This window comes from Hippoglossus stenolepis, chromosome 19, assembly GCF_022539355.2.
Source record: "Hippoglossus stenolepis isolate QCI-W04-F060 chromosome 19, HSTE1.2, whole genome shotgun sequence".
Classification (NCBI taxonomy): Eukaryota; Metazoa; Chordata; class Actinopteri; order Pleuronectiformes; family Pleuronectidae; genus Hippoglossus; species Hippoglossus stenolepis.
Window position 1 is genome coordinate 12,985,598 of NC_061501.1, and position 17,278 is coordinate 13,002,875.

The 17,278-nt window shown below is 42.4% G+C and overlaps 3 protein-coding genes across 7 annotated transcripts in view; all 3 read left to right on the forward strand.

Annotated features, from left to right (window-relative positions):
- The first annotated feature begins 209 nt into the window (after nucleotides 1-209).
- Nucleotides 210-6,865, forward strand: cry-dash (cryptochrome DASH). Its single transcript, XM_035142905.2, has 14 exons — nucleotides 210-440; nucleotides 1,613-1,785; nucleotides 2,127-2,220; nucleotides 2,311-2,441; nucleotides 3,060-3,208; nucleotides 3,646-3,734; nucleotides 3,834-3,907; nucleotides 4,591-4,680; nucleotides 4,889-4,968; nucleotides 5,051-5,110; nucleotides 5,230-5,387; nucleotides 5,538-5,657; nucleotides 5,846-6,022; nucleotides 6,339-6,865. Exons 1-14 carry the CDS (start codon nucleotides 384-386, stop codon nucleotides 6,444-6,446), a joined length of 1,560 nt encoding a protein of 519 aa, XP_034998796.2. The 5' UTR covers nucleotides 210-383; the 3' UTR covers nucleotides 6,447-6,865.
- A 264-nt stretch (nucleotides 6,866-7,129) lies between these two features.
- Nucleotides 7,130-11,606, forward strand: myd88 (MYD88 innate immune signal transduction adaptor). 2 transcript variants are annotated; one of them, XM_035142907.2, is made up of 5 exons: nucleotides 7,130-7,575; nucleotides 8,711-8,833; nucleotides 9,976-10,153; nucleotides 10,589-10,680; nucleotides 10,777-11,606. In XM_035142907.2, the coding sequence occupies exons 1-5, from the start codon at nucleotides 7,266-7,268 to the stop codon at nucleotides 10,926-10,928; spliced, it is 855 nt and encodes a 284-aa protein (XP_034998798.1). In that variant the 5' UTR covers nucleotides 7,130-7,265; the 3' UTR covers nucleotides 10,929-11,606. The 2 variants fall into 2 exon arrangements, with proteins under 2 accessions (XP_034998798.1, XP_034998797.1); XM_035142906.2 differs by having other exon boundaries at nucleotides 7,131-7,575; nucleotides 10,774-11,606.
- Nucleotides 11,607-12,071: 465 nt separating this feature from the next.
- oxsr1b (oxidative stress responsive kinase 1b) overlaps nucleotides 12,072-17,278 on the forward strand; it is a 36,566-nt gene continuing 31,359 nt past the window's right edge. For 2 of the 4 annotated variants that reach the window (XM_035142079.2, XM_035142080.2), the window contains exon 1: nucleotides 12,072-12,607. In XM_035142079.2, coding sequence (XP_034997970.1) covers nucleotides 12,538-12,607 — 70 coding nt within the window. In that variant the 5' untranslated portion in view covers nucleotides 12,072-12,537. The remainder of the gene's footprint in view (nucleotides 12,608-17,278) is intronic. The other 2 variants (XM_035142082.2, XM_035142081.2) reach the window with 2 other exon arrangements.

The following is a 17,278-nucleotide window of genomic DNA, read 5'->3' on the forward strand; positions in this document are numbered from 1 at the left end:
TAAAAACTATTTGAAAATATCAATAAAAGCTTAAGTATAAAAAGAAAGAAAGAGATGCCACAATTGTCTTGTTTTGCTTTATTCGACTGTATAATAAAAACGTATAATAAGAAAGAGAGAAATAGACATTCAACGTGGTAGATAGAGAATTAAAATAAACATTTGAAATTGAAATAAATAGAAAATAGATAGAAAAAGAAAACACACGCACGAGCTCACAGCTGTTTGAAAACCATGTTACAAAACCTGACGTTTGGTAACATCGAGTCTGTGACGGAGCCACACACACACACACACACACACACAGACAGAGAGAGGAGGACTCGACCCTGTGACACGAAGAGGCTCGTCCGTGTGTAACTAGAACAACATTAAGTGTCGCAATGTCCCGCACCGTCGTGTGTCTGCTGAGAAACGACCTGAGGCTCCACGACAACGAGGTAAAAGCGTGAATCTGTCACGAGTCTGTTCATTTATTCATCACGTCCCACGTGATTTAAGATCATTTAATAATAAGAATATCAACTAGTTGACTCGCGGGTGAATGAAGCTGCTGCCAGTGTGTCTGAACTTGCCCCGTTCACATCGTTACAACACTTAAAGCGTATTTTATAGTAAATGTTCTGCTTAGCTTTTAGCCATTTTCTTTTGTTAGCAGCAACAAACAAGGTGGCATCCGGTTCAGCTCTTTGGGAATAAAAGCCTCCATTTCAAACTTGAGTGATCAGAATACTTTAAATTTGTCTTTAAAAACATAAAAGGTCAGAAATGTGCTGCTCTGTCTTTTGTTCACCATTTTTAATTAGTGCTTAACAGTTTTATTAAACGTCACCATATCTTCTGTGAGCCGTAATGGTGACCTTAGCATGCACCACTTCCGGGAAACATTTTTCAAAATAAACTACGTAACACTCCAAAGAACCAATATCTCTCTCAGATTGTTGCACATTGTGGTAACTTGACTATCTTAACATTGTCCTAATGCATTATTTTGATTAACTTGATTATTTCATGTTATTTTATTTATTTATTCGTTTATTCTTTTATGTATTTGTGTATTTATTTGGGAGTTGAACAGCTTGGGGGCTGTCCTTTAGGTTATTGTATTCTTTTTTTAATGTATTTCAAATACACACTACTACTCGTGATATCTCTTGTACACTGAACTCTCATCAATAAAGTGTTGACACTAGTAACACTCCAAACAAAAGTTGTATCAGAGGAAAATGCATTTCCTGTAGGGCTGGGCAATAAAACGATATTGATAGTTATTGCAATATAATTTGTTTCTAATTTCAATATAACAAAGTATATCAATATAGTACATGCAGAGTGAGGAGTTTGAATTTGTAATATGTGTTGCTGGTCATCAAGTGTTTGTCATTCTCTTTCAATTTATAATAATAGGATATTCATTGTGTTAACTTGCAATAAAGGCCGATGGGAACAATTCTAATTTCATATCCCTTTTGGCCATATTTCCCAGCTGTAATTTCCTTACTTTAAGTGTTCCTGAAACATCAAACATCATGTGTCAAAACAGTCACAGCATTTTACATCTGAAGTCTAAAAACTGTTTTGCATTGTGTTTTCTGTCACTTTGATCATGCAGCTTTTCCACTGGGCTCAAAGAAATGCCGAGAACATTGTCCCGCTCTACTGCTTCGACCCCAGACACTATGTGGGAACACACAACTACAACCTGCCAAAGACCGGACCTTTCCGCCTGCGCTTCTTACTGCAAAGCATCAAAGACCTGAGAAACACGCTGCTCAACAAGGGCAGGTGATTAATCTGTCATCCACCGACTGAAAGCCTCTTAACTTAATGTGTTTTAAAAATGGGATTTGAATGATTATTAATGTTACACACACACACACTAAGTGTAGACCTCCTCAGCTGTCTGTTTTATTGATACAGAAATAACAGAATCAGGATGCACCTGTGCTTATAGGACGTTATGTTTAAAAGAAAATGGCTGCTGCACAATCTGTTCCAAGCTGCACAATTTTCTCCGGTCAATATAGGGCTAGCTCTCTACCCAGGATGCAGCTTGCCTGGCATGGTGTGAAATGGGACTTACGTGTCTGTGTGTTTATTTAATTTTTTCCCCCACACACAAACAGCAACCTGGTAGTGAGACGGGGTAAACCAGAGGATGTGGTTGCCGAGCTCATCAAGCAGCTGGGCTGTGTCAGCACTGTGGCTTTCCACGAAGAGGTAGTTTAAACACGTCTTTCACTTATTAGCATTGATAATCCCGACACTGTTTTCTGACACTGTTTTCCCTTCATTTGCTCACAACCCCAGGTAACTTCAGAGGAGCTGAATGTGGAGAAGAAGGTGAAGGACGTCTGTGCACAGATGAAGGTCACAGTTCACACCTGCTGGGGGTCCACACTGCACCACAGAGATGATCTTCCTTTTCACCAAATGTCAAGGTGAGAGAGGACGTTGCTTGTGGAAGAGAACATCCAACTTCTGCTGCATTTTCTTGAAATGGAGAGGAAATTGAAGAAAGTACAATTTAAAAATGGTTAAACTATAGTGCTGGGCAGGGGCGTTGCTACAGGGTATAGGCAAAGCAGGTAATTTCCTGGGGCCTTGAGCTGAGAGGGGGGCCCCAGAGAACAGATGATTATGTAAGTGTACGTGCACAAATGTTGCTCCCGCATGCAACAGATTCTGAGTGACTGGAGCACAGACTAAAAAGTGAAGAAGTTTTTGTGTTGGAGAAAGTAATGCATTGATGCCACTTGCAGGTATGCACACAACTGCAGCTGAAACTATGAAGTCTGACTGTCTGCGTGGGCAGTAACAACTTTATGGTGTGTGTGAACACAGCTTTAAAATGCAGCAAAGGAGCGAAACACAGAGTTCAAATTCTCTTATGTTGTTAAATTAGAATATGGCAGACCACCAGATACTTAATGGTAAACACTGGGTTTGGTATCATGGGATTAGGGTTGTTTCCATGTAGGGCCCCCCCCAGGTTCCTTTTGCCTGGACACCCCAACGCTCCTGGTGCTGTCTTGTAACCTTTCCTCCTGGTGTGTCAGGCTGCCTGATGTGTACACCGAGTTCAGGAAGGCAGTGGAGGCTCGGAGCAGAGTGAGGCCGGTGTTTCCAGCCCCGGAGCAGCTGAAGCCTCTTCCTCCAGGGCTGGACGAAGGAGCCATACCCACAGCACAGGACCTGCAGCAGACAGGTGAACATCCAAACGTCTTCTTATGCTCAATACAAATAGTTTGATTCAGACAGCGTGTCTCTTGGAGTTTCCCTTTGTGTCTTCATTTACAGGGAAATTGCTGAAATAATCAAACCAGCTCTAAGTCGTATACATTTTCTTTATGTGCTTATTAAATTGATGTTTGTGCAAATGTCTAAACATGCTGCTGGAAATAAATAGATTCTTCAATTTATGCAGTACCTCTATTAAGTCAATCCATACTGCAATTTTCAAGATTCGATAGGAAAACTGCTGAGGACAAATTTCCTCATTAAGTGCTGGCGAGTGGACTCCCCTCGATTTCTTCCTACACGATTAAGCTTTTATGATCCTGTGTGTCTTAATGTACGCCAGGGAGCGTTTAACATGAATGAAGCAATCCGATACTGAAATGCTGTTCCATCTTATTCCCATAGAGCCTCTGACTGATCCTCGCTCAGCCTTCCCCTGTAGTGGTGGTGAGAGTCAGGCTCTGGCCAGACTCAAACACTATTTCTGGGACACTGTGAGTACAACATCCATTAAAATAAAATAAAACTCCAATGCTGATGTATTATCAAGTGTGTAGTTGTAATGAATAAAATGATTGTTGCCTGTTTTGCAGGATGCAGTTGCAACTTATAAGGAGACTCGTAACGGCTTGATCGGTGTGGACTACTCCACTAAATTTTCTCCTTGGTGAGTGTTGCCGTTTCATTTCCTCTACGGCTTAATGCTGATCTTCTTTTTAACAGCAGGCAATTTGTACGATTTTATCAGGGGGGATGGTCGCCCATAAACGCTCTGCAAACCTCCAACATCTTTGTTGCAGTGCACAAAATAATGAATCACTGCACGGACGGTTTTTCATCAAACTTGTTGTGAATATAACTTGGGAGGGTATCTCCAGATGATTAACTATTGGAGCTGATGGGTGAGGGTGTAGGGGCGACACCCCTGCAGTACAGAACTGTATGCATGTTGGTTGTTGAGTTCTGTCCCTCTGTTCTTTTCGCTGCCATTCTGGCCGGTATTTACTGTGCCTCTGATCACATCTCTGCTCAGACCTTCTCTTCTTTCGCTTTGGGTCCCACCAATGCAATTTTCACAGGAGCAGGCGGCTTTAACTTCCCACGATTTATTGAGCAGCATTAACTATCAGATGCTCACCTGCTTACACAAATTGTCTCCCTGCAACATGCAGCACTCTCTCTCTTGGGGATGGGGGGTGGCTGAGAGGGGTTGGCAGAATTGAGAGGTTGTCAAGGGGGAGGTTTGGTTTAAAGGGGATGGCACCCCCCCTCATCCCTGTACAAATTGCCTGTTGCTTGTAAATATACAATACACTGCATTTCTAATGGTGCTCCTCTGGTATTCTGCAGGCTGGCGATAGGTTGCATTTCACCCAGGTATATTTATCATCAGATCAAGCAGTATGAGAGGGAGCGGACAGCCAATCAGAGCACATACTGGTGAGTCTGGAGGATACTGTATTATAATAACTCAACTGAATATGTTCAAATGCCCACCAATTGTTCTGCGGCTGTCGCTGCAGTTAATGATATGAAGCTAAAATATGTCAAAATTAGTTTGTAGTTTGGAAAAAAACTGTTTTCAATGCAAATAACATCTCTGCTGCTGAGTCACAAATAATAACTTGTCTTCACTGTTGCCTTACAGGGTGATTTTTGAGCTTTTGTGGAGGGATTACTTCAAGTTTGTGGGCGTCAAGTACGGAAACAGACTGTTTCAGGTCAAAGGTAACGTTAGCTCAAGTTCTCAGCCTGTTTTCTTTATGCACAATAAGTGAATGTAAAGCTGATATTGTTTTTTTTACCTCAGGACTTCAAGACAAATCTGTGCCGTGGAAAAAAGACATGAAGCTTTTCAATGCGTGGAAAGGTTTGTACTGTTTTTTTCCTCATCTTTGTTCATAAAATATTTTTTATTAAAACACTCAGTTGGTTTTAGAAATGTATGAATAGCACTGTTTGTTTAAGTAACTGATTTTATTTTCACAGAGGGACACACAGGAGTGCCCTTCGTGGATGCCAACATGAGAGAGTTGGCCATGACAGGTTTCATGTCCAACAGGGGGCGACAAAATGTTGCCAGCTTCCTCACAAAGGATCTGGGCCTGGACTGGAGGATGGGAGCCGAGTGGTTTGAATATCTTCTGGTAAGTAGTGTAATCAAGGTTTTAAGTGAAGATGCATTTTTATTAATAATATAATATTTGGTTTGATTGTTGTTTTGTTGTGAGACATTTCAGTCCTTTTTGTTTCTGTGTATGAAAAAATGCTTCATCATTTTAAAATGTCCTCTTTAGATTGACCATGATGTCTGCAGTAACTATGGCAACTGGCTGTACAGCGCTGGTATTGGAAATGACCCCAGAGAGAACAGGAAGTTTAACATGATCAAACAAGGCCTTGACTATGACAATAATGTAAGTTTCAGAAGAATCATTGAATGATTATTTGATTTCCTTTAAATACTTTTGACATTGTTTGCATTACACCACTAAATGTCTGAGATTGGGCTCACGTGTCGCCGATCAAATCCAGCACCAGTGTTTTGCTTTGGACGTCTCAGTCACTGATTTCTTAACTGCTGCTCTGCGTGCGTCTGCCTCAGGGCGACTACGTCCGGCAGTGGGTTCCAGAGTTGCAGGGGATCAGGGGATCTGACGTGCACGCGCCCTGGACCCTCAGCCCCGCCGCACTGTCACATGCTCACGTGACCCTCGATGACACCTACCCCACTCCCATCGTCATGGCGCCTGAATGGAGCAGACACGTTAACAAGAAATCGGTGGGTGTTGGAGAAAAGGGAAGTGGATAGTATGATTGCACACTATTGCGGCTGCAGGTTTTTTTAATGGCAGGAATATGATTTTAATACATTTACTCAAATACATTATGTACAAATTATGACATATTTCTATTATATGTTGGATTAAACTTCCACTCCTATCCAGTTTAGAGGGAGACATTGCACTTTTTTACTTCACTACCACATACAAAAAACCCTGATATGCCTTTGAAACATAATGCATATTAAGCCAGGTTTCCTATGTCTCTATCGTCGTTTAAATCTTCACAATAAGATAAAATGTTTTTTTTTTCAGGGGGCCACAGGGCCTTCCCCCAGAGGAAAGAAAGGCCCGTCTCACACCCCCAAACAGCATCAGGACAGAGGCATAGATTTCTATTTCTCCAGAAGCAAGAACCTGTGATGAGCCACAAACTAAACACTACCGAACACGTGGATGCTGCTCGGGGGGGATGGAAGTCCCATTGATGCAAACCTGGACGGTTGCTGTCAATTTTGCACACTGTTGTGGGGGGAAGTTATCATGAGGATTTCAGAAAATGAATGTTCCCCTTTATATATTTGCAAAACCAAACTTGACTGTTTTATATTTATGTTCTTGCTTCCTCACAAAAATGTGACTCTGTGTTTCCTGTTGTGTTGCAGCAGCAGGGAAAGTCGAGCTCTGTTTTTTGTTTTGTTTTTTACACAGTGGATCAGATAAAATTACCCATGTTGTGTTTTTAAGCTGATTCTTTTTTTTTACGCCTGTTTGTGTGTTTTTCACACTCAAACATGTTACTTTGTGTGGATTTTTTAAATAAATGAAACATGTAAAAATGAGTTTGTCATGTGGGTTTGTTTCGCAATGTAATAAAAGAAATAAAAAAAACTCCCTGACAAGATTGGAATGGAATTTAAAATGTTGAGGAGAAGTTTCTGATTGCAGACACACTTTAACTCTATTCTTGTACATTTCAGTGAGTTTCCACTCGTCTGATCCCTGTCGTGATAACACTGTTGAGTTGGAGGTGTGATCTCGTCGAAGAGCTCTGGTAAAAACGGTAAAAACAAAGTTACAAATCCTATCTCCTCCCACGTGTGACGCGCTTTTACGCACAGGCTGTACTTGACATCACTTCCTGGTTCTGTTGTCAGGTAGACCGAGCACCGCTGAAGAAACTTCCTGCTGCAGACGATGACAACTTCTAACTTATTCTAACTATCACAACACACCTCCACCATGGCCTGTGCGGACCCAGACGTGGACCTGGGGACGGCTCCTCTCACGGCGCTGAACGTGACGGTGAGGACGCGGCTGGGGCTCTTCCTGAACCCGAGGAACACCGTGGCCGCGGACTGGACGGTGCTGGCGGAGGGGGTGGGCTTCACCTACCTGGAGATCAAGAACTTCGAGGCGCGTCAGAACCCCACGGCCGTGGTGCTGGACGAGTGGCAGGCCCGCTACAGGGACGCCACGGTGGAGAAGCTGCTGGTCATCCTGGAGAAGCTGGAGAGGAACGACATCCTGGAGGATCTGCGCTGCGCCATCGGTGATTTACAGCTCGTGTGGAAACTCCTTTTACTCGCACACGTGTATAGTAAACACAGTATAGTCATAATATATAGAAATGTATAGATTACGGTTATTTCCGGCGCATGTTCAGTCCTTGTACTTCCCGGAAATGAGTCGCATGTCTCAATCATCTTCACACTCGATATATCATAATATTATAATCTAGTAATTAACAGAAATCCTATTTTTTCACTTAGGGCTGAGTGATATGACCAATAAATATATAATGATGAGTACTCATGCGAACTCTTTTAAACTGTTACCTAGTGTTTATTTTATTTTTTTACATTGCGCAATAACAAAACAAGTGGAGACAAACAGTCAAGGGGACATTAGACAAAGTGACACAGAGACAAACAAAAGAATAAATAAGCAAATACATAAATGAAAATGGCAACAAATCCAAAGAAGGATGACAATGGGTTTGCTCATAGTAAAAGAGGAGGAATGGTAAGGTGGTGTGTGTGTGTGTGTGTTTGTGTACTGAGGGTAGTTGTGCCTGTGTGTTTGAGAGGGGGGGGATACAAGATGTATACTGCATAACATTGTACTAATATATATACACATCTACATACATTCATAGATGTTTTCACATTGAGAAGGCAGAGTGAAATAGAAAACACCTTGTAATTGTAAAAAGGTGAAAGGTGCTATAGAAATAAAGTAAATTATTTTTTAATTACGCGCCATGACACCATTAAAGGAAAAAGTACAGAAAAAGAAAGAAACCAGTGAAGCAGCTTCAATAACTACATTAAACAAATAAACCTTGTTTTTCAAAGATTTAGAAACAAAATGAGCAAACTTAAAAGCATTAAGATTAAACGACCATTCTATTCTGTCATCAGGGAGCAAACCTTCCATGTCATATCAGGCTCTTTATTTACCCATCGTAATTAGGGCAATGCAGAAGAACATGTGATTCATTCTCAACCTCTCTGAACTCACACAGCCTGTTGTCCTCAGGGATGTTTTTAACCTTGAGGGCCAGAGGAAGGACCCTTTACTCCTCTTTCTCCATCTCTATCCATCCACAAGGGTGCTTGATTTGACAACATGTATTAATACGTTTGTGCACATGCCCCATACTGATCCATTCCCTCTTGTTCCAGATGAGGATGTCAGGAAGTACCATGAGAAGGCGGCTGAACGCCCACTCCAGGTTCAATTGGTCGACAGCTGCGTCCCTCGCATCCCTGAGAGAATTGGCCTCACCCTGGAGGACGACCCCGACGGTCAGTATCTGTGTATAAGCTATACTACTTTATAATCTTTTAATACGCTACAAATAGAAGGCACAGTCACTGGTTAAACACATATACACATTTCAGGTACCCATCATAGCATCTTCATTTCCATCTGGTCAGACAACAAGCAGTGGTGGAAATAACAGAATTGTTGTAAAATACAGTTTTAAGTACAATTTTAAGGTACTTGTATGCAGCTTAATGCATCTACTGCACTACACTTGAGAGTAATATTGTACTTTTTTACATTACTACAGTTATCTGACAGTTTTAGTCACTTTGCAGTGTAGGATTTCACAACTTCTAAATATGATATTTTTAAAGATTAATATATAAACTACTTCACAGTAGCTGCACCCTGATTCTGCTGACATGCAGATGAATCTGTACTATAAGAACTGTGAATTGGGTCTTTATGCATTACAGCAACCTTCATTATTAACACAACAGAGTAAATGTGCATGACAGTGTTAATACTGTCACTGAAGTGAAGTTGAAATGAAGTAGCGAATTACCATTTAAAATTACACTATGAGCTGTTGTACTAGAACAAAAAGGATCAAATGTAGATTATAATGAATTCATTAGCTGGGAGTTGAAGCTCCACTGTGATATACTACTTGTTAGTGACTGTGCAGACAGCCGTTGTCCGTTCAATACCAAGGAAATAAGATTAATGTCCATAGATGCATGTCAGCTGAAACAAGTGAAAAGGGGAACATTGAATACCTATAATTGTTTTTTCAGGATACGTCTTTCTGTAAGGATTCCCATGCTACCTGCTGTTTCTCTGTGATGCTTTTACAATAGCTGGTCTATTTGCTTGACATAGAGACAGCAGCATGGTTTTCTATGTTAAGTTTCGTACAGGAAAAGCTCCAACTCTAATCTGACCGTTCATCTGAAGCTCTGGCCACACATCCGCACCACTGCAGCCCTGCATCTCCCTGCACCCTCTTGTTGTTTCCATATGATGCTTATGTTTTATTTCTGTGACAGAGATTAATTCCAGCTCTTTGGAACAACATGTTTTAAACAGGTTTATCATGTGTAGGTGTTGTCTTGAGTTGTGTAACTCTGACCTTTTTAAGGGAATAAACCAAACTTAAATGAAACTCACTTGGTTCCAGGTGTACCCGAGCTGTTTGATGCCTTCATCTGCTACTGCCAGAGCGACATTGAGTTTGTCCACGAGATGATCCGTGAGCTGGAGCAGACCAACTGCAAGCTGAAACTGTGTGTGTTCGACAGAGACGTGCTCCCGGGCTCCTGCGTGTGGACCATCACCAGTGAACTCATCGAGAAGAGGTGGGTTGTACGCACATGCCGTTGTACGCACATGCCGACCATGACGACTAACACACACATGCAAAAATGAAAAAAACAAAACATAAAGAAAACTAATAATTTAGCACGAAAAACATCATTGGTGACAGGTCGGGTGGTGGGAGTACGGAGCCCTGCAGGTGCGGGTTTGCAAAAATGGACCCGTGCAGGACTCGTGTGTGATGTGTACGATCTCCAGTCGACAGAATATATTCTACTAACTGTGTGGAAAAATATACAAATGTGATGTTCAGAAATACAAAAGACATACAAGTTTCAGGCGTTGTGGAAAACTGATCTTGACTAATATCAATTTAAATGTAGATATAGAAGTTTGCTTGAGAGAAAGAAATCAGTTTCCAGTGAGCCGACCCAAAGCCAACTTGCTGACCATAGTGTATGTGACCGTGTGTGCAGGTGTAGGAGGATGGTGGTGGTGATTTCTGATGAGTACCTCAACAGCGATGCCTGTGACTTTCAGACAAAGTTTGCTCTCAGCCTCTGTCCAGGTAAGATGAGTTGTCGTCGGCTCCATCCTGCTTTTGCATATATATATATCTATATATGTAGAAATAACTTTTCCTTTTGTTTGCCCTCTACATGAGCCCAAAGGAAACGACTAATCCCGGTGGTGTACAAGTCAATGAAGAAGCCGTTCCCCAGCATCTTGCGCTTCCTCACCGTGTGCGACTACACCCGGCCCTGCACTCAGGCCTGGTTCTGGGGACGACTGGCCAAAGTTCTTTCTCTGCCGTAACCACGGCGCAGGCTGCCAACTGTGTTTGAATGTGGCTTCTTATGCCGTCAAAAAAGGTTGATGTCGGACATTGGTAAAACATTACAGGTTCAAGTGTGCGCTGCTGCTGCTTGTGATCCGCATCCTGTCAGCATGTGAAACCCACTTGTAATTTCCTGTGTGTAAAAATGATTAATTGCGCCATTCATGGTGCACGAGGATATAAAATATCAGCAAAGTTCTCCGAGAGCACGAAGCACACAGCCATTATTATGATGTTAGAGATTGTGCCTGCCTGCCACTGTTTTGGATTTATGCAAGTTGTAATGGCGAGAAGGATCTGTTTATATTTAGGGCTGTATTTGCGAAACACAGTGGAAACTCTCATGGCCCCGGCCGCTTCCTCTTATGAGTTAACATTGAGATGAGATTGAAGCATAAAGAGGAAGACGTGTTGTGATTGTGATATTTCCCCCGTGTGCAGTTCCACTGACTCCAGCCTTTCTCCCTCTGCCACTTTCTCCCTCACCGTGATGCCTTGACTGTTGATGTTGTATTTTTTGATATTGTTCAGAATCATTTTATTGAGATTTATTATATTTTATTATTTGTTTTGTTTTTTAAAAATACATTTAATGCAACTTTTCAAGGACATTTGTCATGAATTATTAAATCAGTGAATAAAAGCAGAGCAGTTCCTGTGGTTCTCCAGTGTGTGTCGTGATTGCTCGAGTCTTGCGTGTAATAAAATCCACCGCCAGAGGTGTCGCTAATTGAATGCTGGGGAGAAACGCACTTTTACAATTAACACGCGATCATCCAATCACAGAGCGGTATGTGTGGTGCTGTCCAATCAGAAGACAGGATGCCCCTGGACTGCAACACGCCCCTTTCCACCCGATGTGCCTTTTGGCCAAATATCGCCCCAATCTTTTGTCTGTCAGGCAACATTTCTATCGTGACAAATGAGAAATAAGACTGAATAAAATGACTATTGTCTCTATATAAAAACACGGGAGCGCGTGTTGTGTGAAGCTGCGGGAAAAAGGTCGGCCTTATTGCGCCGTGAGAAGAACTGATACCTGCCAGTCAAGACTTAGGGCAAAGGCACTAACATAAATGACAGTCCGCCATTGAAGGTGTGGCGGAACTCAACGGTTTGATTCGTTTTGTCTCATTTAAAAACCCCATTTTAAAGTGTCAGACTTCATTAAGAACATAATAGTGTGTGAAAGCATTAACAGAAGTAACAGTAGGTTTGTGCATCGCAGCCGTTTAACCGGCACGGCTCGTTTCTGTGTGTTTTAGCGCTGCTTTTTCCGGCTCCTCGTTAGCCGCGAGCTAACGTCAGTAGCAATTCCATCCAGTGGCTTCCGGAGCTCACGCGGTCCACGCTCAACATGTCCGCCGGGAGGGTCCACATTCGCTCGGCAGGAATGCGGTAGGCGGGGCCGCTCGGCTGGTGTCAAACTTTGGGAATGACAGGAGCGCTGCGGGATTCGCGAAGAAGGGGAAGTGTCGCCCCGCTCGGTCCCGTCTGGATTACTTCGACTTCTCCCTCCGCCCCGCGTCCGGACCCAGCAGCTCTCCGCAGATAGCGCGGCCTCCCCCCGCAGCGCATCCCTCAGCCATGTCGGAGGACGCGAGCACCCAGCCCTGGTCCATCAACAAAGATGACTACGAGCTACACGAGGTGATTGGTATGTGATCGTTAGCCTGTTTAGCTCAACGTGTGTGTGTGTGTGCGTGTGTGTGTGGCTCGGGAGTGTGCGTGTGGCTTCAACATGGAGGGGTTTTACCGCAGCTAGCGTGAGGTGCGATGTGTTTCAAGTTAACAAACAGGGAGCAGGAGGCATCTTCTCTCTGCTGAGCTGCGTTGGATTCGTCGCGTTCGGCAACTTGGAAATCCCACCCGGGCGGTGTTGTGACTTGCACCCAGTTGTAGAGCCGGTTACTCCGTCCGCCGGGGCCGTGCCGGAGACGCAATCGAGCGCTACAGCATTACTGACTGGTTAGGCTCGGACTATTTTCTGGAGAAGAAGCAGTGGACAGCAAACTCTATACTTTCTCACGTGTGCTTTTTAACCAAGAGGGCGTCTAATATGTGGAATTTCATTACAAGAATATTCATTTGATCTTTCAAAAATACGCTAGTGTCAATAGTTTAAACATAAAGTCACACCACAATCAGCTTGTTCTCAAAGTTAGTTCATTTTTAAGGAGTACTTTGCAATGCAAGTGTATGAGCCACGTAACTTTGCTGCAGGAAAACGCAAATGTTATTATTAGATTTGTATTGTGTGCGTCCACGCCCATTTCCAGTTAAATCACACTAGATATTCAAGAACATGTTTTTCCAAAACAGCAGTGTCACCATTGCAGGGTTCAGAGATCAAATCCCTTAGTGTCAATTAATTAATCAATTTGTGTTTAATCTCTTTGGGGATTAACTGCTATTATGGTGCTTTTAATAAAATAATAAACCTAATTTATTGAACAATACTCATTACATCAATACTACTTTATTCAACCTAGTATAGGACTGAACTTGCATGGTGATTGCTTTTAGGTTATATGACTTTTTGAATCTCAAGGATCTGTATCTCAGACAGGAGACATATTGCACATTTCCTGTGTAGGGTCAAACCGTGGTGAGTGCTGCTAATGTCTTACAGGCTGACCGGCCCGGGGACTGACAGCTCTCTACTTGTGTCTTTCTGAAACGTCCCACCCCACAAATAGCCGATCCCCGTCCTACCTTTGGCTGACTTTTTTTGTTGAGGAAGGAGCAGCAGAATAAGAAGGAGTGTGTAAACGTATAATCAGAGTATTGTCCTCTCAAATCACTTAGTTTGTGGCTCTGGTTTACTTTACCCAAGTGGTGCGTGCTCCCTCTACAGTGAATCTGTGTGTTTATAGAGACCCAATTCTGTGGGCCCTAAATTAACCTTTTTGTGTATTTTTAAAAGTCTCAAATTTAACTTTTACCCATTTCTACATTTCTCCTTGCTTACTTGGAAAAGTTGAACAGGGGCACCCCACAAGATAACGCCCTGCAATCGGGCGTGCACGCAGAGATAAAGCTCCTCTTGTGCAGATGCCCTCTGCTCGCATTTTCCTACGCAGTCTGTGACACAAATTGTCAACATAGGTTTTAAAAACTGGTCAGCCTATTTCAAGGCTGGACTGCAGCATTACTTACTTGCTAACTTGGGGTTAGGGAAAGGATCACGATCATCAACTTAGCTTTCGAAATGAATTGTGTAGTTAGCCGAGTTTCTTTCCCTCCTGATTTTATAAATTACCTAAATCTGAGTCCTCATGTGTGAGCCTGTGTCCCTCGAGTCCTCAGGAACAAAGAAACCTATTTGGCATCTGCTTCTGTTAAACCTTGCCTTCAGTCTCGCAGAGCTTTTTCCTTCCCTCCGCCCTCTCAGACAGTATTTGCTTGACTATCATATTTTTAGCTAACTTAAAAAGTTTAAAATTAAGTCGCTGCAATCTCATCTTTCAGGCCCTTTTTTAAAATGAACAATGAAGAGCTTTTCTTTCTTATCATGTAGACTGGTCCTCACACCGAATGGAAATCACCCCTGAGTTTCCCTCAGGCTTTACATTTGCCTGTAGAACATGTTTAACACTTGTAAAACATAGCAAAGAATTTACTTTCTCTGGAAAAGCACATCTTGTATACAAATCCCTCAATAAGGATGAATTGATAACTTAAACGACTAAAGAAATTGCTCGAGGTTTAAAGTCAGCAGTGTGTCGTCATATTTTGGATTGCATATGGTTGAAGTTGCACAATCAGCAGGGTGGGCTCTTGTGGTGTTTATTCAGGGAGATGGGTGGGTTAACACATACCAAATTATAACAGCTTACTGTTCTAAGACATTTAATATAAATAGACTTTTAATTTAAATCTGTCTGATGTGCAGCAGTGTTGCATTGTCCTGCTATTTAGACTTTCAGTGTTACTGACATTTTAACTGCTTTATGACATCACTGATGGAATCAGAAGAGTGGATCGTACCAAAGTCAGTAATTTTCCTCACCATCAGTTAATATTCCATTACCACATACAGTACAGGACATGCACACAGGTTCCTAGAAGGTTGTATAAGCAATGAGACCCTCCTCTTTTCCCAGTGTGGGGAGATACTATATACGCTGTTTCATTCTGCAGCTCTCCTGCTCCGCTGGAAGGCTGGTGTGGAGAGGATGACCCTGTATACCCAGCATGTCCAGAGCTATTGTTTTGGTAACTTCCCCAGGGAAAGAGGACTTGTTATTACATGGTTCACACCCACTCTTTTCGTCCCAGTGAGCATCGGATGATTCTGGACAGAGCCCATTATATAAAAAAGAAAGTACAGCTCTCTCTCAAATTTTGGATCATTCCTGTTGGCACATCTGGACTGGAAAGTTTCTGCTCCCACTGTTTGTAACCACTGGCAACCATGTTTCCTCCCTGTTGCTTGTCCCTTAGATGGTTATAGAAGACGTCAGTATGATCATCTTCGAGGAAACAGGAGACAAGCCTTAGGCCAATATTTGTGTAATTTAATGTCAACTTCAATGTTTGGGCCTCGTTCATCTTCAGAATATTACATCCTGTTAAACTTTGGGGGGGGAGGGACACTAAGAGGCACCGGCTGGCGGTGCGATTGCTAGTCATGTGTTACATTTCTCATTGTACCTTTGAATAATGTGTGGAATGTGAGCAAGGTATGCAGAGGAAATGTAATAACAGATGAGTGACGTCGGGCTGCAAACTGGCCTGGTGAGGAAAGGAAAGACAAACTGAGAGCCGCTGCCACGCCGCTGGTCACAGCCCTTGAAGGAGGACATTGACACAGGCCTCACACAGTGACCTGCTCCACTGAGAAGCTAACTCAAGGCCAAGCTAATCTAATCTGAAATATTATTACACACTACGTACACCCGGAACAGTGAATGTTCTGTCTTGATCTCGCGGAGAGCTTTTCATCAGCTTACGGGCTAAAGGCATGCCCTTGCTTTTGTATAGGAGCTTGGAACACTTAAGTCTGCTGTGAAGACAAAGTACCAGTCGTGCATGTCCCATTCTCTCACTGCCAGGTCCCAGTATAATACTTATACAATTTCCCAAGATTGACTTGTTTGGAGGAAACATGCTTACAGAAAACACCAGCTACCTTTTTCAAAGATCATGATTGTTTTGTCAATATTTTCCCCCTCAGAAGTGATCAAGTTGTTTTACGCCGTCTGCATCTTTTTTCACCACCAAGCAGAGACCTTTTCGTCTACAGCGGGAGCCAATGGTTGCACACTCAGCACCGTTAAAGTAAATGTCAGGTCTGTTAATAGGGTCAAATTCAGCCATATTTAAACACAAAATACTGAGTGAAATCTAAGCTAACAGCTGAATCAGGACAGTGAATGCATGACTTGGTATTTGTGAAAACTTATTAGGAGTACTAATAGCTCTTGGGTAATGCTCGTATAATTATAGATGTTAATTACAGGAAACAAAATTGAATTACTTGCAATTGGTCTTTTAAGTAAATTTGTCTTTTGGCTGTAGGTTTTTTTGGTGTTGCTAGCATTATTTTTAAATGAAGTTATTTCTGAAACGTTAACAACATAATGAAATGAAAAAGAAACAAATGATAAGAAACAAATGAAGATCGGCAGACCAACACAGTTTACGTGACTGTCCTTCGGCCCTGTCATCACGCCACATTTTCAGCTGGATCATCTTCATTGGATTTTGCCTAATGTGGTAACTCAATATATAGATTGGATTTAGCCATGCACATCCACAACAAGCTAAATGTTGTTGTGCCTCTGGAAATAGAAAATGTCAGCAGAGGAACTTTGAAGTTCTTCATTTTTTTATTTTGTTTTTTAATTTGGATGGTTAAACACTTGTGTTTGACTCCTTCACTACACACACACACACACACACACACACACACACACACACACACACACACACACACACACACACACACACACACACACACACACACACACACACACACACACACACACACATCACTTGATATGCAGCCTTTATGCCCGTGCCAGACTGTTTAGCAGATTAGATGTTGGCCTGAGGTTTTCAAAGCCCTGGCAGTGCTTTCCATTTGTGAGGACGTCTGTTTCTGTGCTTCCTCTCATTCTGACAAAGAGGATTGTGGTGATGTTATCTCTGAGAATGATAGAGATGCGACGCTGTGTCACTTATTTTATTAACATCGGACATTTTTTCGACTTAAGCCTGTTAATGCCTTCATAGTGAGGTCTGCTTTGTGGCCGGCGTCATCGAAATGCGATGACAGGAATGGGGCTGTGTGCATCATTGTATAATTACTCACTACACAGCT

What these genes read in the sequence shown, in the direction of transcription:
- myd88 (XM_035142906.2), top strand. Translation starts at nt 7,266, where the DNA reads ATGGCCTGTGCGGACCCAGACGTGGACCTGGGGACGGCTCCTCTCACG. An exon ending in GGATCTGCGCTGCGCCATCG is followed by an intron (nt 7,576 to 8,710) that starts GTGATTTACAGC and finishes CTCTTGTTCCAG; the next exon opens with ATGAGGATGTCAGGAAGTAC. An exon ending in CCTGGAGGACGACCCCGACG is followed by an intron (nt 8,834 to 9,975) that starts GTCAGTATCTGT and finishes ACTTGGTTCCAG; the next exon opens with GTGTACCCGAGCTGTTTGAT.
- cry-dash (XM_035142905.2), top strand. Translation starts at nt 384, where the DNA reads ATGTCCCGCACCGTCGTGTGTCTGCTGAGAAACGACCTGAGGCTCCAC. An exon ending in TCCACTAAATTTTCTCCTTG is followed by an intron (nt 3,908 to 4,590) that starts GTGAGTGTTGCC and finishes GGTATTCTGCAG; the next exon opens with GCTGGCGATAGGTTGCATTT. An exon ending in GACACGTTAACAAGAAATCG is followed by an intron (nt 6,023 to 6,338) that starts GTGGGTGTTGGA and finishes TTTTTTTTTCAG; the next exon opens with GGGGCCACAGGGCCTTCCCC.